This window comes from Podarcis gaigeae (genome assembly GCF_964106915.1).
Source record: "Podarcis gaigeae genome assembly, chromosome: 2".
Lineage (NCBI taxonomy): Eukaryota > Metazoa > Chordata > Lepidosauria > Squamata > Lacertidae > Podarcis > Podarcis gaigeae.
The window spans coordinates 92,650,162-92,677,963 of NC_139679.1; the positions used below are offsets into that span (position 1 = coordinate 92,650,162).

A 27,802-nucleotide genomic window follows, 5' to 3' on the forward strand; every position below is an offset into this window, starting at 1 on the left:
TAACCCTGAAAACATAAGTTTATTGGTTAAAGCTAAACAGCAGTAAAACAAAATGCCATCCACCTAAATAAAAAAATTCACATATTTACAAAGTTTGGTAAATGTATAAGTTCTTCACATGCCGAGATTAATGCACAGATTAAAAAGTTGATAGTGGTTTTTGATGTCGAAATGCTGAAAGCTGTGAAGTATGCACACAAAAAAGAACCCACACTGAATTCAGCAACAGGCCAGTTTCTTTAACAGTAATTTGATTCTCAGAAGAAGAAGAAAAGTTGACACATTCTAGTTCAGCTTCCTTATTTTTAGGCACAAGCAGAGTTTCTCTAGTTAAGTGTAGCAGTCTGTAGTCAACTACAATAGCAAGTGATTGACCTCGTCTCTACAGCACCAACAATACAGGATTTATAGAAGCATATATGAAGTTAAAAATGCAAAAAAGCTCAATTTGCTAATGGAAGCAATAGCGGTGTCTGTGCAACAGTGCAGCAAGTTTGTATGGGAACAGTAAGGCCGTGGCAGTATAAAGCAAAACTGGCTGTTGTGGGGCACATTTGTGTGTTAAGTCAACTTGGTCCAATTGCTGTTGCAAAGCTGCTGTAACTTTTTAATGAGTCTTCATACATTCTGCCTGTAATGCACACATATTTGGCTATTGCGGCTAATGTATGATCCCATGTTACTTTTCCCCCAGACCACCTGATAGCACTGTGGAGCTTTTAAAAACTCCATGTGATACTGTAAAGGCATGGCCTTGTGGCCTTTTGGCATAGAGCCTTTGAAAGTAAGTAACACAGGAATGCCAGTAGAAGACGAGAAGAGTTTTGCCATACATGCAGATTAGCAAAGGCATACTATACCATGGCTGATCGCAGTACTTGGGGGGTTCCAGTATGAAATATCTGTCCTTTGAGAAACCATTTTGTCCTTGAAAGACATATTATGAACGTGCCCTTAAATGTACCAAACCTGTGTTAACATGGACTCTGAAAAGTGCAACATCCAAGTACATGCAGGTGCTGCTTTAAAAAAAACAAACGAAACAATGGGGGCAACACAAGCCGGTGTACCATATATTTGTATGCATACAGTGGGCTACATCGACATTGTATGAAGAAAACCAGCCTTAACAAGTCTGTCCCTTTAAATATTGACATTGCCAAGAAGGTAAAGCTACAAAAGTAGTGTTACAGTTTGATTCATACACCTCTATGCTGTGTAGAAGCTAACCAAGAAACAGGATCAGTTCATTGATTCTCTTGTGCTTCAAGACACCATTCAACATTTCTTAGCCTGTGGACTTTTACACATGATTACACACCGAGAAAGCAGGCAAATCTAGAGTTGTCACAATAGCCTAGGCATTTCCTAGCACCAAGTGCAACTGTGCTCAATTATTCCATTAAGAGGACAAGCTAGATAACGATACGATTATTTTGTGCTGGGAGTCTGACACCATTAGGGTGCCATGCAGACTTTGCAAAGCATTTCGAGGAACAAGGTGTGATTGTTCCGTCTCGTCCGAGGTTCCCAGGTTTGTTTGACTTGCTTGTGTGTTTAAACACTTGAAAGCTCTATTTCAAAAGTACTCTATTCCCCTTAAGAATTTCAGCATATAAAGTCATTAGCAATGACCTGCACAGATACAAAAGTTGACAATTGGACATTTCATTCATTAGAATGAAGGAAGTTTTGAGAAACTCAAGGTAATTTAGTGATTTAATAGCTAGTGCCTAGCACTTTCCATTGCAAACCATTTTACAATACATATCACATGCATCGGAGAGAAAAAAGTTAGTATCCCATTTAAACAGTGTTTGAAAAGCTTTATAAGCACAATAAAGTGGTGCTAGAATCCTTGTGCTGCCCTGTGTCAGCATCTTCAACGAGCCACTAAATATAAGAATTAAATAAGTTTGTTGACAATCAAATATAAAAACCTGGCTCAGGAAGACCAGAGCAGAAACACACTGATTTAATGATAGCCTTTGAGAGGGGAGAAGCACCCACTGCTTAGATGAACTAAGAAAAAACATTTGCACGACTCATGACAACTCTAGCCAATTTTTATGACAGAAGTAGGAATATAAGTCTTCAGCAGTGCACATGGAGGCATGAACTGTGAAAAAAGGCAATTCCTTGGATACAGGAGGACTATCCTGAATAACATTTCATCATGGAAGGAGCAGACAAATCAGACTATGGCCAACTGGGGGTGTTATCGGTGATATTTCAGCTTCTTCTGGACTTTGAATGCTGAATAAGCCACTGAAGTGTGATATCTAGAAGAAAAAGAAACAGTTGTTATTTATCTTAGATATTCTACTTCCTGCAGTTGAACATCCAATCTAAAAAGGAGATTACACTTATCTAAACATATATATATTCAAAAGGGTTAGACTAGGGTATACATGTAAGTAATAATTTCCTTTTCCGGATTTGGGTTTGGGGAGGCCATAGGAAAATAGCAGGCAGGTGTTCCATTAATGATCCATTTACAGAAATACCTCATAGGGCTGCCAAGCTCCAGGACCCAGGCATCTTGGCAAAAGTTTTTTGGATAGGTTTCGGGGCAAACTGTTACTACCTGTTCTTTCAAAAAGTGCTAAATAATAGGCAGGCTGGCAGGCAACATTTAGCACCAAAGTCACATTAAGAAAGGGAAACCTAATTAGGACAGAGGTGGATACTTAAAAAATGAGCATGTACACTATGCTCTGCACAGCAATAAGTTTAGCTATATAAATGCTGTGTACATACACACACCTGTTAAGTCACACAATCATGAAGAACATTGTAGCCACAGTCTATGCTATATATTCAGTCAGTTATAGACCTATAAACAACAAACTAAATGAAATTCTACAAGGGCCAGTGCTTGGAATGAACTAGTTTGGTTTAATGAAGTCCACTGAATTAGTTCAAAAATCTCTGAACTACACCTGAAAGTTGTTCCCATAATCACCAGGCTGAATGTGAATTAGTTTTTTTGGAAGTGCAGCTTTGAACTGATTCTAGTTCATCTTCAAGTTCCTTTTCTTACACGTGCTTCTTGACTCTTTCTTTGGGCCTTTAAGCTTGGAGATCATAATTGTTGGGGAAAGCTAGTCAGTGTGTGCATATTTTGATGTTTTCTTCTTAAATAACTTTTATACTTCAGCACACCAGCTTGTAGCATTCTGAATGTTGGAAAAAATGCCAAGGATAGTTTGGATGAACTTGAACGGAAACAGAGTTTTGTAAAGTGATGAACATGAACTAAAATTAGTTCCTTTAAAAAATGAACTTTCCTAGTCCTGATTAGGACCATATATTTTGCAGGAGGGACAGAAAGCTACTAGCCTAGTAACACATGGCAGACACAAACAAAATCAAGAGTTAATTTTAAAAACTAGAATCTAAAGGATGGCATATGTAATAAGCAGAGTATTAGGTCACACAAAATGCCAATTGTCAATTCCAAATCCTTTAGTGATGGCAAGTTGACTCTTAGGAGCATCAACACTTAGTTAAGAATACTGAACAGCTAGAAGTTAGGTTGCTTCAGTGTCCCTTCCAAAAGAAGAGGGGGTGGAGAGACCCGGAAAAGCCATTCCCTGAATGGAAGCCATCAGTCACAAAGCCACACCACTCTCCCCCGCCACCCTTTTACGGAGAGATAGCCTGTAGGTGGTTCAAAAATGTATCAAACAGGACTTACAAACTGAAACCAAGAACCACCCTCTGAAATGGACCTGAAGCTTCAAGAGAAGCAGGCTTTGGTTTGGAGTCGGTCCAAATCTATCCAAAGCAAGCTGGCTTTACTAGACTATATTGCTTAACAGATCTCAGCCTTATTCACATTTTAAGTGAACTGTTTGTGATCAGTCTGTTTTTCCATGTCTTTATATGTAGTTTTCCTATTACCCAGGTACTGCCATAGACCAATTCCACTGCTCTGAGCGGAAGAAAAGACAGAAGCATTTGCAGCACACTGTCAGGGTATTCAAGGAAAGACACCTTATAGAGATTAAACTCTGAGTTCCCATATTTTAGCTCAGAAGTGTGGCCTGCCAGTTTCACTTTTATGAAACCATATGTTTGGTCTATCTAGTCTCACAGTCAGTTAATTTCACAGTTCTGAATTTATAACAAATGCTAGTATATGTGTTGGCATGAACTGCTAAATGTCTGAAAGGATGCATGCAGTTTTGCAAGAACAGCCTTTATGAATTCAATTTGTGCACCCAGTGGAAGTTAGCACCTATGCATTTTAATTACCTATATTGTCCTTTTCTTTGCAGGAAATGGAGTAGCAGCAGATTTCTCTGTCTTGAATAGCAGCCAGGTTCCTGGAAGAGAAGCAGCACAGGAACACATTGGTGATAATCCCTAATTGTAATTAACGGGAATATTTCTAAGGTAACCCACTGGAAAGTCATCTTACCACTATTCTTAAGAATCACATTACAATATGAAACTAGTCTCTTAGACAACACCCCTCTTACCATACCGAGTTTAATTTTGAACACAGCAAGTCAGCACAGAGCATCTTATCATATAATTGCTTAGTCACTTACATTTTTTCAATAAGTTGCTTCTCATCCAAAGCATTGGGAAGGTCTCTTTTGTTTCCAAGTACTAGAACCTGAAAAGAGAAGGTATTGTATTTATTTGTACCCCATCTTCTTGTGAAGGCAGCTTACATTCTGTTTAAAACAAGACACTTACTTGCCCAATTTCGTATAAACCAGAACATAGAGGGAATAAATCGGTAGTGTGAAAGAACTAAAGTTTCAGGTTAACCTAAAGAAGGGCTGGGGAACATCTACTTTGTGAGCCTCAACAAGCTCAGGCTTTGTTTATCTATTTGTAGACGTAGTTTGAATTCAAACCAAACCTATGAAGAGACTTCAAAGGGACCCCACACTCTGGCGCCGCTAGTCGTCCCATCAGATGCAGCACAGAAACTGCATGCAGAGGCAGTAAAGGAGCAAGATGTGAGCACACCAAGCAAGAAGCAAAACCAGAGGGCTCGCTTCCATAGTACCCTAGTCAGATTTGCTAAGTTTAGGTATATAGTGGGCTTCTTCAATTAGCAGCGTTCGCTAACTAAAACGTTTTGAACACAGATTGTCAAAACCAACCCTCTTAACAAGTTATTTTTAAGACTTTTCACATTAACAGCTTCCACTCTGGGAAACATTTGAATAGTCTTCATGTTTTGGCTACATTGCTGTAGTGTATTAGTTCTATGGAAACATCCAGACAAAGATTAATAGAAGAGGGATGGAGCTCCCAGAAAGGGCTGGGAGAGACTCCTGCCTAAACTCTGGAGAGCCACTGTCAGTCATTATAGATAACCAGGAGCTAGATGGAACAATGGTCTGATTCAGTAGAAGGTCAAAAGCATGCTTAAGAACATGGAACAGATGGAGCTGCAGAAGCTGAACACTAGTGGAGTTTGACTGATTTGTGCACAAGGTAGAATTCCTTTCAAAACAAGTTAAAACCTTAAACGTTTGTATGGGACGACGGACCAGATGTTTACAACTTACAGGGATTCCTTGTAGCTGTGGTTTGTCTAATAGATTGTGCAGCTCATTTCTAGAGGCTTCTATTTTTTCACGATCCGCAGCATCCACCATATACCTGTTAAAGGAGTTCAGTAAGTGACCACCGGGTTTATACACTATAAAACATTTGTGCAAGGCAATCCTAAGTCAAAGTAACTCTAGCAAAATTGCTAGAGGTTATAAAATAGCTCACCGGTAACGGGTCAGTGCTGAGGACATACGCAAGCTGGTAAAGCCATAGATATTAACCTTAGCAGTAGCTGCTGCAGTAGGCAACTAGGTAGATTAGAGACTCTGTGCTGCAGTGTGAACTAGATTGTGTTAGAGTATGATCTAATGTTTGCAGTTTGCTGGTATCATGCTGGGAATCCCTGTGAGGGATTAAAGAACAATCAAGTGGATTCACAGGAAGTAGATATGCAAGTCTTATTTGCTAGAGAGACTGATAACACTTTTGGGATCAGAGCATTCACTCGACTAGACATTCACCTCTGCATTGTATGTTAAGAACATGCTTTTCCTTTTTTTATATAAATTGTGGTTTCAATGTTTTACTTTTATGCATTGGATGTTGCCTTGGAAGTCCAGTTAAAAGGTTTTTGTTCAATTGCTTACAATAAATAGAAGAAGAAGAAGAGTTTGGTTTTGATATCTCGCTTTATCACTACCCGAAGGAGTCTCAAAGCGGCTAACATTCTCCTTTCCCTTCCTCCCCCACAACAAACACTCTGTGAGGTGAGTGGGGCTGAGAGACTTCACAGAAGTGTGATTAGTCCAAGGTCACCCAGCAGCTGCATGTAGAGGAGCAGAGACGCGAACCTGGTTCCCCAGATTACGAGTATACCGCTCTTAACCACTACACCACACTGGCTCTCATATAAACTAATTGTCAAGCTTTCATTGACAAGCCATGGTATTGAGAAACTTCATTTTGAACAGCATCCACCATTTTTAGGGTACAGGATCCCAGGTTTTTGTAGAAGTACTGTGTACCTATACAACACAGTCATTTTTTAAAAATGACATACTTTTGTAGTGCTCTGAAAAGCACTTTCAACTAATTGTAATACATAATAATAGCAATGCTACCAAGCGGTTAATGCATTTCCTTAGACAGTGAAATTTAACAGAGTTCAAATGGAAGAAAACCCAAGCTTGCACAGTTTGCAAGCACATAGCTAAACAGTTAAAGAGTAGAACTTAGCAGTAGAGTAACACACCTGAAGGTACCTACCTGCACCGGTAGGTACAACACAACAAATGCAGCCACAACCAAGTAAGTACAAGATGTATATACTTACACAATAGCATTTACTCCTCTGCAGTAGCGTTCCCACATACTTCGAAATCGTGGCTGTCCTCCTATATCCCAGATCTTTTTTAAGAGACAAAATGGAGAATTATGTCTGGAGGCTGAATACAAAATTGCAACAACTAAACTCAATGTTATACAAGTCATAAAGGAAGCTATGTGGACCAAAAAACTGAAAGCATTTTGTCAGCCAGGAGGAGCAACAAGCAGGTTTTCCACTAATATTGTTTTTACTGCAACATGAAATTTGTTGTGGGAGATGCTTACATCTGTAGAACGAATGACCCAAGTAACACAAATAGAGGACTAATCCCTAATCACAGTTACAGTGACAAAACCTGATACAGGCAGCAACCTTTTTGAGTGTATTCAAGTGATGCGCAACCACCGACGCAGGTTTGTTTTGGACCTGGAGGCAGAAAGGGGTGGGCTTATGCTGGCTCTATCAATGCATGGGACAGCCAGGAACGCAACCCCCACGCAAATAGGGGGTTACCTGCATATGCAATCAACACTCCTCCTATGCAGCATGAACAGCAGCAGCCAGTTTCAATGCTCTTTCTCTTTGTGGGCAGTTTGAAAGAGGTAAAGCAGAGCTCCAAACCTTGCCACTCTGCTTTCCACCAAAATGTCCACTGATATGCTGAAAAGCTGCCCCACCTGCCCGTGAACCCTTAAGCATGCATCTTGCAGGCCCCACCTTAAGGAACAACTGGATTGATGGGGGTTGTGCATTTTCCCATTAACACTTTCCCAATAATTTCATGTCAGGGCAGCCAGGTCCTATTAAACACAGAAGTAAGACTGCACACTTAATCACTCAAGTTGCAGGAACCCATTGCCTGATTTCCTCTAACTACCCTAAAATGCATAAAATCCCCCCCCCCCAAAAAAAGAGCTATCCTTCAATACTAGATATGGGGAACCTATGGCCCTCTGTATGTTGCTGACCAGCACTGGCCATAGTGGCTGAGGCTGATGGGAGCTGAGAGCCCTACACAATATCTGGAGGGCTGCAAGTGCTGCACCCCTGCTTTATAATGTAATAATGATAGCAGCATCTGGGGGGGGGGGTGTCAACCAAGCTTTGTGCCCTATGGCACAGTTGTGTCGATAGCCTTTTAAAAGTTATCAATTGCTTACAGCCAACTATAGGAAGCTAGGATTCATATAAAGCAGTGTAAATAACCTTCAAGCTCGAAACAGCATCAAGTGTTGCACACCGTGACCCTCTATTACAAATTTTGAGCCCAGCAGACAATATTAATAGGATGATGGGTACGAGAAGCAGTCAGGGAATGAATGGGTGGTAGAATGGAAAGGTTTTATGCCCCCCCCCCCCCCAAGCTTGAACTGCTCCCTAAGAAGTGGTTAGCAGGACAATGTATTTGCCTTCATAAACTAGAAAAACATACCTTTATTGTGACATTACCCTTGGTAACTTTCCGCATGTTGAAGCCCACTGTAGGAATCATATCCTCACTGAACTGACCTGACTGAAGAGAGGAAAGAGCACAGTCATTAGTAGGGGGCCGGCAGAGGATCTCTCAGGCAGATTAATTAGCTGTGCTAAGCATGTGCCTACATGTTTTCCCACTGATACAAGAATCATGGTTAAAGTGCCAGAGAAAATTAAATATGTAGGAGAGCTCTAACCAAGATTTCATGCTTCTTTCTAACATCCTTTTCAGAAGGAACAAGTTTGCAGTTGAGACAGTCAGTGAACAAAGATCACATGAGAGGCCATGAGCATCACCAACAGAGGGGAGGGAGGAAGGAAGGAATAAGTCAGCATACGCTGAATCACATACAATGACCCCAAAGGGCCTCCAGATTTATGAAGGTAGCATGGGAAGAGTTCTAAAGCTTCCTAGCACTACCTGCAAGTTAAGCATGCCACTCCCAAAAACAATTTGCCTGCAATCACATTAAGAAACTATTAGTCAACTTGGACAGAATGTCTCATCTTTTTCAAGCGGGTTATCTACCAGAAAAACAGTACTCTCAACTCCTTGGTGTGACAGGATAGTATCTGGAAGAACCTGAACAACGTATGCACATCATGGGAAGCTATACTAGCATCAAATTGCATAATTTCTAAGTATTAAACTTGAAAGACTACTCTGGGATGTGTCTGAGCCTGAAGAATCTGGGGAATATTTTTACAAGGTAAGGTTTACTGCGCTGCAGATGATTACTGCAGACCACGGCTGAGCAACAATGCTGGAGTAGGTTCAGATACCATGGGCTGTGTTTAACTCAACCCTAACACACACATAAAACTCAACTGCAAAAGATTACTTAGGCAAAGCCCTGTATATACAGTGGTACCTCAGGTTACATACGCTTCAGGTTACACACTCCGCTAACCCAGAAATAGTGCTTCAGGTTAAGAACTTTGCTTCAGGATGAGAACAGAAATCGTGCTCCAGCGGCACGGTGGCAGCAGGAGGCCCCATTAGCTAAAGTGGTGCTTCAGGTTAAGAACAGTTTCAGGTTAAGTACGGACCTCCGGAATGAATTAAGTACTTAACCCGAGCTACCACTGTATTATTCTCCCTTCAAGTTGCCTGCTCTTTTGAGACTAAAGAATACAAAGCAAGGCTATCACCAAGCTCTTTGGCCATTAGTCTGGTATAATATACAGGAAAGGCCTGATCCAGTCAGTGCATTTCAAGTCCAGTCTTGATGTTACACTTAACACATTATTTTGTAACATTGTGACTGGTATGATTAGCTGCCACTCATCACTTCAGTTGTAGATTGTATGTTCTATATAGACAGACGTATTTAAAAGCCATTCTACAGTGATGCAATAGGCCTTATCCCACATGAGACCTCGGTAGCACCGCTAAAGCCATTTGTAAGTTTCTGCGCTTACCACTCAATGAACACTTGAAGTCCTGCACTGTGCTGTGTTAGAGCTTTCCCACCAATTTTATATTACTTACTGAAACACAGCTTGCTGTTTTTACAAACACATCAAAGTAGTGAAGATTATACTATGATCACAATGCATTGAACATGTCCCTGTACCTTAAAAAAGCAAAGTAGATCCACACAAAGAGTTTGCATTTATTCAATCAATTTGCCGAACTACAAGCAAGTACTGTTTAATTGTTTTTAATTGATAAATGTTTTAACAACCCTCTGCTCTTGTGTGACTGGCTATGGATAAATACCTTGTTTTAATTCAATCCAAGTGACAACACTTGGAGAGAGACACACATAGATTGTTTTCTTCAAGTGTATCTTAGTATACCATCACTAGGAAAGGAGAACATCAGATCTACGAAACACAAAGACGCATTGCAGGTTTCTTCACTTTCAAAGCTAATATTATTAAGCACAACCACAGAAAAACAAATGTTAGGTAGGTGCCTGTTCTGCAGTCAAACCGCTCAGCTAGACACCTGCCACTCAACGCAGCACAAGTGAAACTGCATTGTACTAAACTATCACATGGGGGGTGCAAATATCCAAGATGAAAAGCAGAAGATAGACTTCAAGTGATCCATGTCACAAATGAACATGAGCACCACATGAAGACTACTGAGGGCCACCCTCAAGAACAGTGTGTGATGCTGCAAGGAGGACTACTGATGGAAATTATACTCCTCCCTATCATGCAAATGGAAGTATCTTCTGCTCACACTAGTGACCATTTGCTCAGCTGGCAGTATATTGTTGTATAAGCTTTAGCCAGTAGCTTTCACAAGAAAAGCCAGAAATGTTATGTTATCTTCACTGTCAAGCTCTAAACTAGGGGTAGGTATTGCCCTCCATATGTTGTAGACTACACTACAATTCTAATCCCTTACCATAGCTCATGTTGCATGGAACTGTAGTCCACAACATCTGGAGGGCACAACATTGCCTACTCCTGCTCTAAAATGTGTGTGTGTGTGTGTGTGTGTGTGTGAGAGAGAGAGAGAGAGAGAGAGAGAGAGAGAGAGAGAGAGAGACAGAATTACAGTGGTACCTCGGGTTACAAACTTAATTTATTCCGGAGGTCCATTCTTAACCCGAATCCGTTCTTAACCCGAGGTGTGCTTTCATTAATGGGGCCTCCCGCTGCTGCCGGCGCGCAATTTCCATTCTCATCCTGGGGCAAAGTTTGTAACCTGAGGTACTACTTCCGGGTAAGTGCAGTTTGTAACCCGAAGTGTTTGTAACCCGAGGTACCAATGTATTTCTTTCCCGACTACAACCCACTTGGCAGTGCACTTGCAAAATGTGTTCAGCTCAGGTGACCCTTTAAACAGGTGATCCGTTAACCAGAAACCTCCTGTACTGCAGGAGTGGAAATAGCTTAAAGTTGGCAGGCAAAGCAGTGAAGTCCAATGTGATCCTACTTCAACTTATATATAGTGTCGCCAAATAAAGCAATCCTACAGGTAAGAACTAATGCTAAGGCCTGGAAACAATTATAAGAACAGGACTGGCAAGAATTAAGATGCCCGAATTTTACACTTATCAGTCTCTATTCTGCCATGGAGGGGGGAAAACACTGGGCATTTCTTTCCATTCCCTATTCTACTTTGCTAGCTTCTCCTTTGAGTTCTTAGTTTACAGCGTTACCACTTCCTCAGTTTAACCAAATGAAATAAAAGTCAAAGTGGTCATGAGTCTGTAATCCTACTCGTGACTAGGGAATCACCTGACTGTTTAGAAGCAGGCAGCTAGAGACCTATAATCTCTGAGTTACTGGAAAATATACTCATGAACGTATTTTAAAACTGATGCTTCAAAGGAAGATTACAGCCAGGAAGTAACCTGAAACAACACTCATTAGATTTAGTGCTCCTTACACAGCTTTGTTATTTAGTATGATCCTATTTTATATGACCACTAAATTAAGGTTAAGTAAGGCTAAAGGTACACATGCTACTACAATGATTTTGTAAACCTTTTGTTCACCTACCAGTTAACTTACTACTGTGCATGCTGCAAAATATTATGCAGTAAAAATTATCTATGATACTAATTTTCTGAGTATTAAAATTGAGAATCCTACATTCTATAAGTTTACAGAATTATGGAACAGTCCTGAGTACAGAACACTAAATGCTTATTAAGAATGAGGTTAGCTCAAGTAAGTTTCCTATGACTGTATATAAAACCTCAGATTTAATAGTGATCCTTTGTTCTTTAGTCATTTAGTTGTGTCCGACTCTTCGTGACCCCATGGACCAGAGCACGCCAGGCACTTCTGTCCTCCACTGCCTCCCGCAGTTTAGTCAAATTCATGCTCGCAGCTTTGAGAACACCATCCAACCATCTCGTCCTCTGTCGTCCCCTTCTTCTTGTGCCCTCCATCTTTTCCAACATGAGAGTCTTTTCCAGGGAGTCTTCTCTTCTCATGAGGTGGCCAAAGTATTGGAGCCTCAGCTTCACGATCTGTCCTTCCAGTGAGCACTCAGGGCTGACTTCCTTAAGAATGGATCGGTTTGATCTTCTTGCAGTCCATGGGACTCTCAAGAGTCTCCTCCAGCACCATAATTCAAAAGCATCAATTCTTCGGCGATCAGCCTTCATTATGGTCCAGCTCTCACTTCCATACATCACTACTGGGAAAACCGTAGCTTTTACTATACGGACCTTTGTTGGCAAGGTGATGTCTCTACTTTTTAAGATGCTGTCTAGGTTTGTCATTGCTTTTCTCCCCAGAAGCAGGCATCTTTTAATTTCGTGGCTGCTGTCACCATCTGCAGTGATCATGGAACCCAAGAAAGTAAAATCTTTCACTGCCTACATTTCTTCGCCTTCTATTTGCCAGGAGGTGATGGGACCAGTGGCCATGATCTTCATTTTTTTGATGTTGAGCTTCAGACCATATTTTGCACTCCCCTCTTTCACCCTCAATAAAAGGTTCTTTAATTCCTCCTCACTTTCTGCCATCAAGGTTGTGTCATCTGCATATTTGAGGTTGTTGATATTTCTTCCGGGTATCTTAATTCCGGCTTGGGATTCATCCAGCCCAGCCTTTCGCATGATGAATTCTGCATATAAGTTAAATAAGCAGGGAGACAATATACAGCCTTGTCGTACTCCTTTCCCTATTTTGAACCAATCAGTTGTTCTATATCCAGTTCTAACTGTAGCTTCTTGTCCCACATAGAGATTTCTCAGGAGACAGATGATCCAGCTCCTCCCAAATTCTACAGTAAAACAGATATGAGTCTATCAAGTTTAAATCAAAGATGGACAAGCCAAGTACTTCTATAGTTTAAGTTTAGTTTAACCAAGTTACAGGGAACCAGGCAGAGGGCCTTCTCAGTGGTGGCACCCACTCTGTGGAATGCCCTCCCAACAGATGTCAAAGAGAGCAACAACTACCAGACTTCTAGAAGACATCTGAAGGAAGCCCTGCTTAGGGAAGCTTTTAATGTTTGATGGGTTACTGTATTTTAATATTTTAATATTTATTTAGAAGCCGCCCAGAGTGGCTGAGGAAGTCCAGCCAGATGGGAGGGGTATAAATTATTTTTTTTATTTATTATTACAGCATGAAATAACTTTTAGATCCATTGTATTTGTTAAAATGTGCAAAAGATGTTGAAATAATCAAAAGTAATCTTGCATGTAAAGCACTGGAAACAGCCGACAGAGCAAAGTAGGAAAACAAGTTATACGAGTGTACCATGATGTCAAAGTTAGCAGGTTGCATAAGAGTAGCAGAGAAGAGAATCATCCTTATGCATCTAAAATGCCTCCATAAAATACTGTACTGTGATTATCTGTCAAAAAGCAGCAACAGGTGGGACATTACAGAGCATGAACGCCTCCATGAAAAAGGTGAGGCTCTATGCCCTCACTTCCAGCATCTCTTTCAAGTACTGAGGACGTACATATGGGAGGTGCCCTCATGTTCAGAAGGCTGCCCCATTGTTACCAAAGCACAGAAGACAGGCACCAACCCTTCTTCCAAATAAACTCCATCAGAGCTGGTGAATGGTATAATAGATTGTCACCACCATTTAAAAACCAAGCAGAAAAGTCAGTGTTTAAGAGAACTTCCAGGCTATGCACCTTGTCCTTTAGGAGGGAGACATCTGACTAAGAAACCCAACGTTAGCAATTTAAACTCTACTGTCTTAACCTTGAACTTGCTTGAGCATGGATGTGGGCTGAATAAAGGCTAGCATCTTTTCAAAAACTGAGCCCACTGTTTCTGGATTTGATGAAAATGGAAGATGGGCAACATCAGCATAATAATGACATCACATGCTTAGCCATCTTTTCCCATAGTTGCATACAGGTGTTGCAAGCATATGATAAAACTTTGCAGCACCTCCGTCAGGTAGGGCAGAACCAATGCCAAGTGGTGCCCTCAGTTCCCATGTCTATCAAGTTATCCAAAAGGATTTGATGGCCTCACTATATCAAGCATCCCTGAGAGGTCCAGAAGAATGAATGGTTATAGTGCTTCTGTCCAATTCAGATGGAGGTTATTGACCAAGGCCACCACAGTAGGTCACTGCCCGAGGGTACATGATGCAGCCATTTGGCTGAAGCTAAGTAAATTTCTGTTTGCAAAGTGCTCAGGTGGGAAACTGCCTGGGAATGCAATGTATGACACCTTGCGTGCCACGATGCAAGCAAGGTGGGAGATAAATTTACTAAACAAAATATATTAACACAGGAATTATATTATTGGTTTGTCTAGAGCCAGTCGCCAAAATACAGTGGTACCTCAGGTTAAGTACTTAATTTGTTCTGGAGGTCCGTACTTAACCTGAAAGTGTTCTTAATCTGAAGCACCACTTTAGCTAATGGGGCCTCCTACGGCTGCTGCTGCGCTGCCGGAGCCCGATTTCTGTTCTCATCCTGAAGCAAAGTTCTTAACCTGAAGCACTATTTCTGGGTTAGCGGAATCTGTAACCTGAAGCGTATGTAACCTGAGGTACCACTGTATAAGCTTCAGAATCAAAGTTAGGATTGCTTTGAAAAGCAAGTCATCGCATCCTGCTTGCTAGATATCTTTCATTACCCAAGCAGTCTTTCAGCTATGATAGCCATTTAACAAGTTCTCTCCACAGCATCACCAAATCTGCATGCCAGACAACTTGCAGAAACATTAACATTTATTTAGCACAAGTTCAGCATACACTGACAGACCTACAATTTTAAGATTGTGAGAAATTTTAGTCTCTGAATCTTACATGAGAAATGCTTATTCTTTTCTCATATGCATGTACCTAATCGAAGCAAGATTTACAGTGCTTACAAGACATAATTGTACACCTCTACAGGTACCGTACTGCACCCTTCTTTCAGGGAGTTCCGGGTGGCAAAAGGTTTTCCTGTGATGCGGCTCAAGCAAAGAGACAGACAACTTTCCCAAGACCACCAGGGGCTCAACAGAGATTTTAACACTATTTATTTATAGAAGTACTTATATACAGAAATATAATGGCAGCATAAGCAACACATTAAATCAATAAACAGTGCAAAACAATCATTAAAATGACTGGCCGGTCAAAATAGATTCAAACAGCTGTGCTGGCCAGTCAGCAAAGAAAGGTCTTCCAAGAGTTGTCACTACACTACAGAACCATAGTACCCCTACATAGATTATTTACTAAAACCATGCAAATGCATACCTAACTATCAGTCCATGTAAAGAATATGGTACTTGTCAGATCATAGTTTGCTGTGCTCAAACTGAAAGCAGTTAGTACAAACATTTTGCTTAACCCTCAAGTTAGTTTAGGGTAGTCCGGGGAACCACCATCTAGAGCAGTGGTTCTCAACCTTGGGTCCCCAGGTGTTTCTGGCCTACAACTCCCATGATCCCTAGCTTACAGGACCAGTGGTCAGGGATAATGAAGTATCCAAAAGAGGAAATGTTGCTTTAATGAGTGACTTCCACTACTCTCAGAGCACCATATATAGCAGATTGCAACACCACCACACCCTAATCCCAAACAGTCCAGCAGTAATAGACTCCTGGCAGATGCATGTGGCCAAATAATCAGAGTTCGAAATTAGCAGGGCGCCAAACACATTTTGCCCCTAAAGATTCTCCATTTGTGAGCACCTCAAAAAGTCTAGGTGCCATTTTTTGCACCTAGCTAACCCTCAAAGATTACTGAAATGTACGTGCTTTGAAGCCTCGAAGTATAGATAGACAATATGTTATGGAGTTTAACCATAAAGAGTAGAGTATTTTGAAAACTGAAGTATGGTACCAATATTTTTATTGTAAACACCAAATGAAACATGTATTAACAATTTCTGATAAAATGTGATATTAATAATATGTCTCTTATATGAATTGCATATTAGTTCATGCTTATAAAAATAATAAAAGTGTTGCTGCTCCCCACCCCCCCATGGCGACTAGACATTCTGTTTTGGCACCCACAACCCAGGTCCCAGAAGCCATTTGGCTCCTAGCTTTTCTATCCCAGTTTCTAACACTGCAAATAATACTTCCCTCCAGCTCTGTAGTCCCAAGGCTACTAGCAGTTGGAGCCAAGCATTCACTCTGGGAGTGGAAAAGCCAGTTGTAGTGCAAAAAAGTTGTGAAGTATAAACAGCGACATCTGTTTTTTTAAAGATTCTAATTTCTTACATAAAGGTCTGCAACACTGTCCCAAGTAGGACTTGAAGGTAAGGATCAAGAAGCCATTTTACTCAACTGGATTCACCAGCACAATGCAGGAATGTTCAATGAAGCACACACACTGGTGTCAACATGGCTTTGCAAGGTCCTCCCCTCCCCCATTTTATTCTCACAACCACCCTGTGAAGTAAGACAGTGGCTGGCCCAGCAAGCCTCATGGCAGAATGGGCATTTAATGCTGGGCCTCTCCAGGTTTAGTAGGACACTGATCATCACTACAACACCTTGAATCCTGACACAGAGATCTGTTTGGAGACCTATAGAGATGTTGTGGTCCTATTTCATGTCCCTGTCTTTTCAGATGTGGGAGCGATATTCAAACGTGCACTTGGTTCTTTAGAACCTGAATGCCTTCAGTTATAAAAAGGCAGGCAGGATTATTGCATTCACAGTCATAACATTATTTCAATTTTAATGCGGCCCTTTCTGCTCACTGATAGCCTGTCAGAGTGACCATGCCCCTCTGACAGGAGATTCTAAACTAAAGCAAGCACAAAAAGCATGGCTGCTGATTAACACATGTTGCTTACAGAGCAACGAGTGATGTTGAGGAGCCAGGTCAGCTGACTGACGGAGGCATAAACACACCAGTGTTTGATTTCAGCATTCATGAAAAGCTACACCACATAAACATCTTGCACTAGAGTCATCAATCCCCATCAGAAGTGGCCAATTAGACAAGGATCTCCTACAATAAGCTGCACGACCTTTCACTATGGTCTTGTCACTCTTGGGAGCCTGAACTTTCACTTGTTGTTTTTTTTTCACAGCAGCACAGAATTGTACAGCTGGAAGGGATTCCAAGGGTCATCTAGTCGCAACACTTGCAAAGCTGGAATCTCAACAAAACATCCATCAAACCTCTGCTTAAAAATCTCCAAGGAAGGAGAGTCTATCACCTCTTGTGGGAGTCTGTTCCACTGTCAAACAGCTCTTATCATCAGAAAGTTATTCCTGTTTAGTTAAAATCTCATTACTTGTAACTTGAATCCATTGGCTTGGATCCTACCCTCCTCTGCGGTAGGAGAAAACAAGCTTGCTCCATCTACTATGTGAAAGCCCTTGAGATATTGGAAGATGGCTAGCCTATCTCCTCTCAGACTCTTCTAATTCAGGCTAAACTCCCTCATAAGGCTTGTTTTCCAGACCCTGCCATGTGAGAATCCCTTGCAGATGACTGTAGTGCCTGGTAACAGGCAGTCAGGTCATGTATGCATAGCAGTGACCAGAGGAAGAATGGCCACTGGAAGGAGTGCAGAAAGAAGAAACATCGTGGTGCATCTGCAGCAGCACAGCTGGACACCATCTACTCTAGCTGCAATAAAACATGTCTCTCCTGCATCAGTCTCTACAGCCACAGCAGGCGCTGCAACCTTCCAGCAGCTTACCCTCACCCCCAAAGGTACATTCCTCCATTGTCTCCCAAGACAGACGGACGTCAACTAGTGTTACATCTGAACCCTAAACTTCAACCACAATTAGTGGAAACAATCTAGCTCCACAGACAATGCCTTGATGTTGGCTTGTTTCTGCTAACTATAGTTAGCATAACTATAGCTTGTCCAGGTTTGGATGGCGCAGCAAGCTGTGCTTAGTTTGAAAATGTAAGCAAAAGCTTTCATATCCCTTCTCATGGTTGTGCCAGAGAAGGGGTTGGAAGGAGAAATGTGAAGGCCACAGAAGGCAGAATCAGAATTCAAAATGACTGTAACAGATTGGAGAACTCTGCCCAAACTAACAAAATGAATTTCAATAGGGACAAATGTAAGGAAAAACCAGATGCACAAATATAGGATGGGGGACACCTGGCTTACTGGCAGTACATGTGAAAAGGATCTAGGGGTCTTGGTGGACCACAAGCTTAACATGAGTCAACCGTGTGATGCAGCAGCAAAAAAAGCTAACGCTATTCTAGAAGTATAGTGTCCAGATCAAGGGAAGTAACAGTATTACTCTATTCTGCCTTGATCAGACCACTTGGAGCACTGTGTCCAATTCTGGGCACCATAATTTAAGAAGGATGTTGACGAGCTGAAACATATGCAGAGTAGGGCAACCAAGATCATCAAGGGTCTGGAAACTAAGCCTTATGAGGAATGCTTGAAGGAGCTGGTTATGTTTAGCCTGGAAAAGAGAGGAGATATGATAGCCATCTTTAAATATCTTAAGGGTTGTCACATGGAAGAGTAAGCATGCTGGTTTTCTCCTGCTCTGGAGGGTAGGACTCAAACCAATAGCTTCATGTTACAAGAAAGGAGATTCTGACTAAACATTCGGAAAAACTTTCTGACAGTAAAAGCTGTTCAGCAGTGGAACAGACTCCCACAAAAAGTGGTGGACTCTACTTCCTTGGAAGTTTTAAAGCAGAGCTTGGATGGCCATCTGTCATGGATGCTTTAGCTGAGAATCCTGCATTGCATGGCGTCGGACTAGATGACCCTTGCATATGTTCCAACTATTAAGATTTTACGATTCTATGAGGCTTCTGAGGCTTATCCCCTTAACACAAAGTCATGGTTTAGGGTTACATCATAACAAAACCAGTATCTTCTTAGATACGCTAGTCAATCTGTATACGTCTCACCATGAAGTCGTAGTGACCCAAGTATTAATTGTTTGGATAAGCAGCAGATACAAAAACTGAATATCACAAACTCCAGGTTGGGGGGAAAGACCCTCACCAGGGTTGCATGTGGCAAGCTACTCAGGGAAGCCAAGAGAAACGGCAACTTCCCCCTCTTTGAAGCAAAGATGTCACTATAATCAACAAAGGTGCATACAGGCAGGCAGGATGGTTTTTATTTTATTGCCCAAGAGATTTCTGGAGGCATTTGTGTTACACAGACAGCTGAAACCTGCAGCAGCAAGTCTACAGTGTCATTGCTACTTGTGACACAGCAGGAGGAGGTTGCTTCTACAAGAGCCACGTCATTACTTCCCTCATCACTTCTATTTCCATCCACAACTGCAGCATGTTCCGTCGTGCGTAAGATATCCAGGGGCATTTAAAGCAGAGAAATACCTCTCCTCTCCAAAGGCTTGTCACAGCATTTTCGATGCCAGGCTTCTCAATGCTAATCCTACAAACATCGAGTTGGGTAATTCCCCAAATGCCAAAAACTAACACAGGGTTCCGCAGTAGCCAGTCAACTACTACCAAGGATATTCAGAAAAGGTTAGAAGAGCAGATACAGCTCTGCTTTCTCCTATCGATTTTAAAATCAGTATGCTGATATTCATAGACTGGTATTAGCTTGTGTTTTTAAAAATGCACCCCAAGTTTGCTAAATCCCAAGTTTTTGCTTAGCAAATGCAAGATTACTTCAACAGTCTTAAATATTTAGAGTTCAGATAAAGGTGGTTGCAATCACAAAGAAGCCAGACTTCACCCTCATTAGATCACCGTTCATGAGTCATGCTATTATTACATCTGTCCAGAAAACAAGTAATGATCCAGTTTGGCCGATGACTGGGTAAGAGCCAACACCAAGCAATGACCAGCTTTTCTCCTAGAATTGAAAGATCTGGGAATCCAGCTCTCAAAACATTTAGTCCCAGTATGGAAGCATTTAGGCTAGCTTAGCTCCCTTGAAGTTCCTCAGGCAGGCACTTGCAATGATAATGCCCAGCTGAAAGTACTTTTTTTAAAAAAAGTAATATATTCCCAGCCCACACACACTATCTTACTTTTACAGTGAAATCCTAAACATGCACACTCAGACACAAGCCCCATTGAATTCAATGAAACTTACCCACATGTAAGCTTGTAAAAGACTGCAGACTTTAGCCATTTAAATTAAAGAGAATCAGCTTCCTTCCCTACTCAAGCTTCACATGCCACACAAACAACCCTGACCTTATTATTAATGGAATAATAATAATGCAGGTGGTTAATATGTTGTTCAAGTTCTGGTAACGTTAGTCAAGTCTTTTCTATTAGCCATTTTTATATTTAACTGAAATCCTTACTACCAGACTACCCATATATAACTGAGCTATCAGGCTGGCAAGTTATTAGCTTTTAGCGGCTAACAGATTTGAGGTTGAATCCTGACAAGACAGAAGTACTGTTTTTGGGGGACAGGAGGCGAGCAGGTGTGGAGGATTCCCTGGTCCTGAATGGGGTAACTATGCCCCTGAAGGACCAGGTGCGCAGCCTGGGAGTCATTTTGGACTCGCAGTTGTCCATGGAGGCACAGGTCAAATCTGTATCCAGGGCAGCTGTGTACCAGCTCCATCTGGTACGTAGGCTGAGACCCTATCTGCCTGCAGACTGTCTCGCCAGAGTGGTACATGCTCTGGTTATCTCCCGCTTGGACTACTGCAATGCGCTCTACGTGGGGCTACCTTTGAAGGTGACCTGGAAACTACAACTAATCCAGAATGCGGCAGCTAGACTGGTGACTGGGAGTGGCCGCCGAGACCATATAACACCGGTCTTGAAAGACCTACATTGGCTCCCAGTACGTTTCCGAGCACAATTCAAAGTGTTGGTGCTGACCTTTAAAGCCCTAAACGGCCTCGGTCCAGTATATCTGAAGGAGCGTCTCCTCCCCCATCGTTCTGCCCGGACACTGAGGTCCAGCTCCGAGGGCCTCCTGGCGGTTCCCTCACTGCGAGAGGCCAAGTTACAGGGAACCAGGCAGAGGGCCTTCTCGGTAGTGGCGCCCGCCCTGTGGAACGCCCTCCCATCAGATGTCAAAGCGATAAACATCTACCTGACATTCAGAAGACATCTGAAGGCAGCCCTGTTCAGGGAAGTTTTTAATATGTGATATTTTAGTGTATCTTTCATCTTTGTTGGAAGCCGCCCAGAGTGGCTGGGGAAACCCAACCAGATGGGCGGGGTACAAATAATAAATTATTATTATTATTATTATTATTATTATTATTATTATTATTATTATTATCATCATCAATATTTTATACTTACCTTGGAAGGATAGGTAACTTTACTCTTGGCCAGGCTTCCTTAAACTTGTCCCTCCAGATGTTTTGAGACTACAATTCCCATCATCCCTGACCACTGGTCCTGCTAGCTAGGGATCATGGGAGTTGTAGGCAATAGATCCCCAATACCAAGGTGAAGCACAGTGGATTGTACACACCCAAGTTTTACTCAGGGTAGAGTCACTGAAATGAGCAGACCTAAGTTAGTCATTCTTTTAATGGGTCTACGGTATGACTTATGTTCAACCCTGTATTTTTTTAGTTGCTTATCAGTTGCAATCATCACAGAATAAAAATTCCTATCATCACTTGCCTACAGTCCAAGTGACAGAAACACAAACTATTGATGTTTAATACTGAAGCCGACAAAGCTCTTTTATTTCACGCAAGAACAAGTTTGCAAGAATACATATTTAGCAGATTTCACCCAGTTAAGTCTAGAGATGTGTTAGATCCCAACCAAGCAGTAAGGTACACAATTTCAATTCAAAGAACCAATCCTTCGCCCACCCCTTCCACTGAATGGTACTTTTCTTTAACAGACTGAACTATTAATTTAAATTAAATTATTTACTTTTTAAATGCAAAAGGACATTACTTCTTTGTAAGAAATTGACACTCCTTTAAATTGGGCTGGAAAGATATCCAGTTCTTTTGTCATCTAGGCACCTCGACTTCCAACAGTGGTTTCTATGATTTGGCAAGAGGGTATGATTCCCAGTATTCAACACATACCTGGCTTATTTTATCCCTGTTTAAGTTGTAATATGGCAACACTCTTTTGATGGGTGGAAAAGAAGCAACTCTCTAGTTTTAAATATTTTATCAACTTTAGTTCAGTTTATAGGAAGAGGAACAGCAAAAATTTCCATAGGATCTGCTATACATTCAACCAGGTTCCCTTTCTGCGATTTGCATTGCCAGTAAGAAAAAAAAAATCTGCTTAAAGATATATCATCCAATAACAGCATGTTTTTAACAAATTCCACCACATGTGCCAAGTTAAAGCTAGCTTCCAATTTACCTGAAAGGTTTTGATAAAATATTTGTTTATGTTGTAGATCTAAATACTACCTTTAAAGGAAGTCATTGTATCTGAAGGGTGGCCAACCTGCAGTCCTCCAGATGTTGCAGTTGCCATGCAGCAACATCTGAAGGACCACTGCTTCCCCAGCTCTAGCACAGAGCAAGCAGCTACCAAGCAAGCACTCTACCAACATAGCCCTTTTGCCTCGCCATTCTAATTCCATAATTCGTTCATTCAAAGTCAACAACATAGCAGATGTGCCCTGTAGTCCTGAAAACAAGCAATACAAGGCAGTCAAGGACTCAATGAAATGATGCATCAACCTCTTGGCCATATTTGTGCATTTAGTGTTTGTTTTTGAATTAAGAAGTCTTCAGGGCAAGCACGCCCTTTGGTAGCACTCAAGAACAAGAACACACATATTGTCCTTTGGGTGATGGTTCAGCACTTGCTTAAACTATCCCTATTCACAAAGCTTTGCTTTGTTTTTATTTATTTGCTAATTGCCCCCCCAAGACAACAGTATGGGTTGATTTCAACCTTCCCTCCAGCACCGCCTAAGAATCCCCACGATCCATCAAGAAGTATAAAAATGTACAAAGCAAGCATGCATACATAGGAACTTGCATCAAGGCTATGATCTGTGCTAAGTGTTCCAAGTATGAACATAGTCTTAGCAGGTAGGCAAAAATTCACTAGTCCAGTATTATTTGCAATAATCTCAGTAGCTGATATACCATAAATCGGGTACGGGTCTGTCAGTAGACTAAGACTTAAATACACCCAGTTCCTAGGCACTGCTGCACACACATATCCCCAGTGGATAAGGAGAACATGGGTACGGCCATCTTCTGATTATATTGTTTATCTCAGCTAAGGAGAGAGGATATCCCAATGCAGGTGCTGAACCTGGAAGCTTTAGAATACAGTGGTACCTTGGTTTAAGAACAACCCTGAACTATTCAGTTTACAAACTCTGCAAAACTGGAAGTAGTGTCCCGGTTTGCGAACTTTTCCTCGGTCTAAGAATGGAATCCGAATGGTGGAAGGGCACCGGTGGCGGAGGTCTCATTAGGGAAAGCGTGCCTCAGTTTACGAACAGTTTTGGTTTAAGAAAGGACTTCCGGAACGAATTAAGTTCATAAACCGAGGTACCACTGTATTTAGAAGTCATCTCAAATGAGCCCATCAGTATTATGAAGCATATGTCTACCACACAATGATGTTCTTTGAACTTAATGAACACAAAGCTTAAGTGCAAAATGTTGTTGCTGTTGTTTATATACTGCCCTTTATCAAAAGATCTCAGGCTGGTTTCACAAGAAGATATTTAAATCATTCTAGTTGCTTAGAAGTATTTACAGATGCAATCTTGTCAAGACTCAGACTCAAGACGTTTCCATGAAAAAATTGAAAAAATGCTAGGACTACTTCATCTATAGACCTAACCCCTACTAATTTGGGAATAAGCCCTGCTAACTTCAACAGAACTCATTTCCAAGCAAACATGATAAGGATCCCACTCTTAATTTTCCAAACTATTCCTTGCTCACTCTTTGTCATGAGCACTACTGTTAGAAAAGAAAAATGTGAGCAGTTTCAGATCTCATTTACAAGATCCCCTCAGAAGTTTCATTACTGTGTTTGAGGCAAGGTCTAAGCAACAAACAGGACAAAAATATCTACAAGCAAAGTACATTACACTCCAATGGTCTGCCAAGCCAGTACAGACCAGAAAGCATTTCCTAGGCCTGCAAGGAAGCTGTTTTATTGTCTTTTAGAACCATAAGGTAAAGGTAAAGGTACCCCTGCCCTTACGGGCCAGTCGTGTCCGACTCTAGGGTTGCGTGCCCTTCTCACTCCAGAGGCCGTGAGCCGGCGCTGTCCGAAGACACTTCCGGGTCACATAGCCAGCGTGACGAAGCTGCAGCTGGCGAGCCAGCACCAGCGCAGCACATGGAAATGCCGTTTACCTTCCCGCTATAAAGCGGTCCCTATTTATCTACTTGCACTTAAGGGTGCTTTCGAACTGCTAGGTGGGCAGGAGCTGGGACCGAACGACGGGAGCTCACCCCGCTGCGGGGATTCGAACCACCAACCATATGATCGGCAAGTCCTAGGCACTGAGGTTTTACCCACAGCGCCACCCGCTTCCCTTTTTAGGACCATATTACGAACTAAATTTATCCAACAAACTGCCACCATTAAAACCTACAGAACTGACAGAAGCAGCTTGCTGCAGTAGTAGGCCTACCAAAGCTAAAACGATCAAGTGTAGTAAGTAGAGGCGAGTTTGCCCCTCAAAATAAGAGCACTGTTTTAGATTTACTCTAGCAAGACAATGCTGCATGCCCCTGATAATGGCACAAAACAATCAAGAAAAGGTAGCATCTTGTTTGTTGGAAGTGATGCAATCAAGTCATTTAGAAAGACATCATCAAAGCTTTTTATGAGGCAACTTCAGCATAGATAAGCAAGTTAATGGCTAAACCGAGAGGCACATTCTGCAGCTGAGTCCATCCCAAACAGCAACCTGACCCCACCTTCCTATTGTTAATGCACCAAGGGGGAAAAGCTACTTTGACCTACCAAGAGAATGAGCTGAATGCAATTCACCCAACTCTGCTCTCCCAAAGGGCAAACTCAAGTCAGAGAGAGCCCCTTTATTCAGAGCAAAGTATTCAAAATGGATTGGTCCCGATTTTACCATAACTATCAGTATCTATAGATGGCATAAAGATATATATACACACACCAAAAACCCTGGAAGCAAAAATGATGCTTTACAACTAGAATACAAGTATGAAACGTCAGTTAAAAAGATCAGTATTCATCTATAAGGTAAAGGGACCCCTGACCATTAGGTCCAGTCATGACCAACTCTGGGGTTGCGGCACTCATCTCACTTTATTGGCCGAGGGAGCCGGCGTACAGCTTCCAGGTCATGTGGCCAGCATGACTAAGCCACTTCTGGCGAACCAGAGCAGCGCACGGAAACGCCGTTTACCTTCCCGTCGGAGCGGTACCTATTTATCTACTTGCACTTTGACATGCTTTCAAACTGCTAGGTTGGCAGGAGCTGGGACCGAGCAACGGGAGCTCACCCCGTTGCAGGGATTCGAACCACCAACCTTCTGATCGGCAAGTCCTAGGCTCTCTGGTATATAATATAATATAATCTATAATATGTGTTAATTAAGATACCTTGAGGCAAATAAGTGTTCTTGTGTATGCAGTGTAAGTGAGCTTTTTTGCATATAAGAATGGTGTCAATAAATAAAAAAGACAGACCTTCTACGGATATCCCTTGCCCTGGTTAATGAAACATAACCCTAATCAGTCATTACAGGGTTCCTAGACTCAATCAAACTCACACGGATTACTTTAAGTACATGTAGTCATCCAATAAAAGTAGTAACTTACATAAACAATTTAAAAACCATCATCAGGTTTAACTGATGGTAAAATGATACTCCCAAATACAAACAAAAGAAAAAGAAAGGAAAGACTGAAATCTCTGAAGAGTCTGGGAGAAGAGGTATGTCAACCTGGCACCGAAATGATGTTAATACTGGCATCAAGCAGGCCTTGCTGGGGAGGGCCCTCCATAGACACAGCCAAAAAGACAGTGCCACCACGTTCAAAACTCCTTTCAGAGGAAGTACCTGGAGAAGGGCCTCAGGTGATATATGTTCGAGTATACCACAAACTGCTTAAGTGTTGCCCTTCAGAGGGTTTAATTAGCAAGGTTTTTTTTACCCTTAAAGGTGCCCTAGAGATACCTTCAAACAAACTAGATAACATTTATATTTTAAATGTCTTGGAGGAGATCAGACATACATAGGGTTTCTGGATAGCCTCCAAATATTGGCTAGGCCCATCCTTACTTAAACTCATGTGGCACCTTAAGACTACTCTTGAGTGCACACTGGTCTTGTATTACTAATCTTGAGCAACATGCCCAACTGTTAACTTCCTCCAGAGAGAGAAAGGCCCAGGAAGTCATCTCCCAACCAAAGCAAAGTCAGGTAAAACCGGACAGGCCCTTGGTCCTCCCACATCACAGGCACCTACAAACACTGGGGAGAGAAAAGTGTTCTCCTTTGGGAAAGTCACACCCACAGAGAGTCAGGATTATAGCAGCTTCAGGGAGAAGAGTTGCAGCTTCTTCTTTTGCCCATCCCAAACAAGGCTTGCTATGCAAAGAGCTTCAGATCTGCCGAAGACATGACTGGGCTGGGCAAGGCAGGGTACCACCCACCATTCCCTAGTCCAGCCCTTCTCCAGAACTCCTTTCATCCACGTTGAGTGTCTGGAGGCAACCAAGTGGGCGAAAGCATCACCTGGCTCAGCCCCACCCCAACCTCCACTGCTCGCCGAGGTCCGGGAAACAGCAGAATTCTAAGTCCCTAACCTAAACTCTTCTCCTGTCCCCTGGCTGTACAGCTGAACACGTGAGCGAGCTGCATGTCTGAATGCCACCCCACCCAGGAAAGAAAGTGGGAAAAGCCCCTTTGCCCTATCCTAAGGAGTTGGCATGGCCTTTCCCCTCGCATGCTCCCCCAAAGTGCTGGGACTTTTAACCACCCGCACGAGGCAGAACTCAATGGGAGGCGGAGGGAAAGCCGAGGGCGGGGCCTTTAAAATGTCAATTTGGTGTTCCTCTTCTCCCAGCCACCCAAAAAAACCACAACCCCACTCTACAACTAGTGGAAAAATTACTGTGCATGCATTTGACTGGGGCCAAGGAGGGGAGGAGCGAGAGCAGCCGCCCATCTCCAGCTCAAGCGGGTATCAAAGGAGAGGCGGGAGGGGGCAAAGTAGGGACACCCCGGGGTGCGGAATCACGCATCTCACCGCGATGACGTTGACGAAGGTGGTCTTCCCCGAGTACTGCAGCCCGACCAGCGTCAGCTCCATCTCCTCCTTCCAGAACAGCGACCGGAACCAGTCCAGCAGCCGAGACAACAGCGCCAGCATGATGGGGGTGGGGGGGTGCAGGTGGTGGCGGCAAAGGCAGAGGCAGCAACCAGGACGCTTCTCGTCTCCCTTCCCTCGCCCGCCTCGCCTCCGACGCTCCTTCCCGCGACGGCGCCTCGAGGCCGAATCCGGAGGCTGCTGCTGCTCCCGGTTCTCCTGCTTGCTGCTGCTGCTGCTGCCTCCCGCTCCCCGTGCGACGTGGGTCATATGACGGGACTCGCCTCGGCGCGTCAGGGCAAGAGCGGGCTAGTTCCGGCAGCCGCGCGACCGGGCGGCTCCACAGCGGCCCCTGCTGGCGGAGTGGCGCGGGAGGACCGGGGAAAGGAGCTTTTTCGGGAAGGAGCGAG

The 27,802-nt window shown here is 42.6% G+C and overlaps 1 protein-coding gene across 1 annotated transcript; it reads right to left on the reverse strand.

Annotated features, from left to right (window-relative positions):
* ARL8B (ARF like GTPase 8B) lies at positions 1-27,687 on the reverse strand. Its single transcript, XM_083725221.1, has 7 exons — positions 27,333-27,687; positions 8,283-8,363; positions 6,857-6,930; positions 5,538-5,631; positions 4,560-4,627; positions 4,261-4,331; positions 1-2,282 (listed from the first exon to the last, which is right to left on the reverse strand). Exons 1-7 carry the CDS (start codon positions 27,660-27,662, stop codon positions 2,233-2,235), a joined length of 768 nt encoding a protein of 255 aa, XP_083581347.1. The 5' UTR covers positions 27,663-27,687; the 3' UTR covers positions 1-2,232.
* Between the last annotated feature and the right edge of the window lie 115 nt (positions 27,688-27,802).

Bases quoted from the DNA above. Each gene is read 5' to 3' on its own strand.
- ARL8B (XM_083725221.1), bottom strand. From the start codon at position 27,662: ATGACCCACGTCGCACGGGGAGCGGGAGGCAGCAGCAGCAGCAGCAAG. The intron at 8,364-27,332 runs GTGAGATGCGTG...TCCTCTCTTCAG, and splicing joins CCTTCGTCAACGTCATCGCG to TCAGGTCAGTTCAGTGAGGA. The intron at 4,332-4,559 runs GTAAGTGACTAA...CTTCTCTTCCAG, and splicing joins AAGCAACTTATTGAAAAAAT to GAACCTGGCTGCTATTCAAG.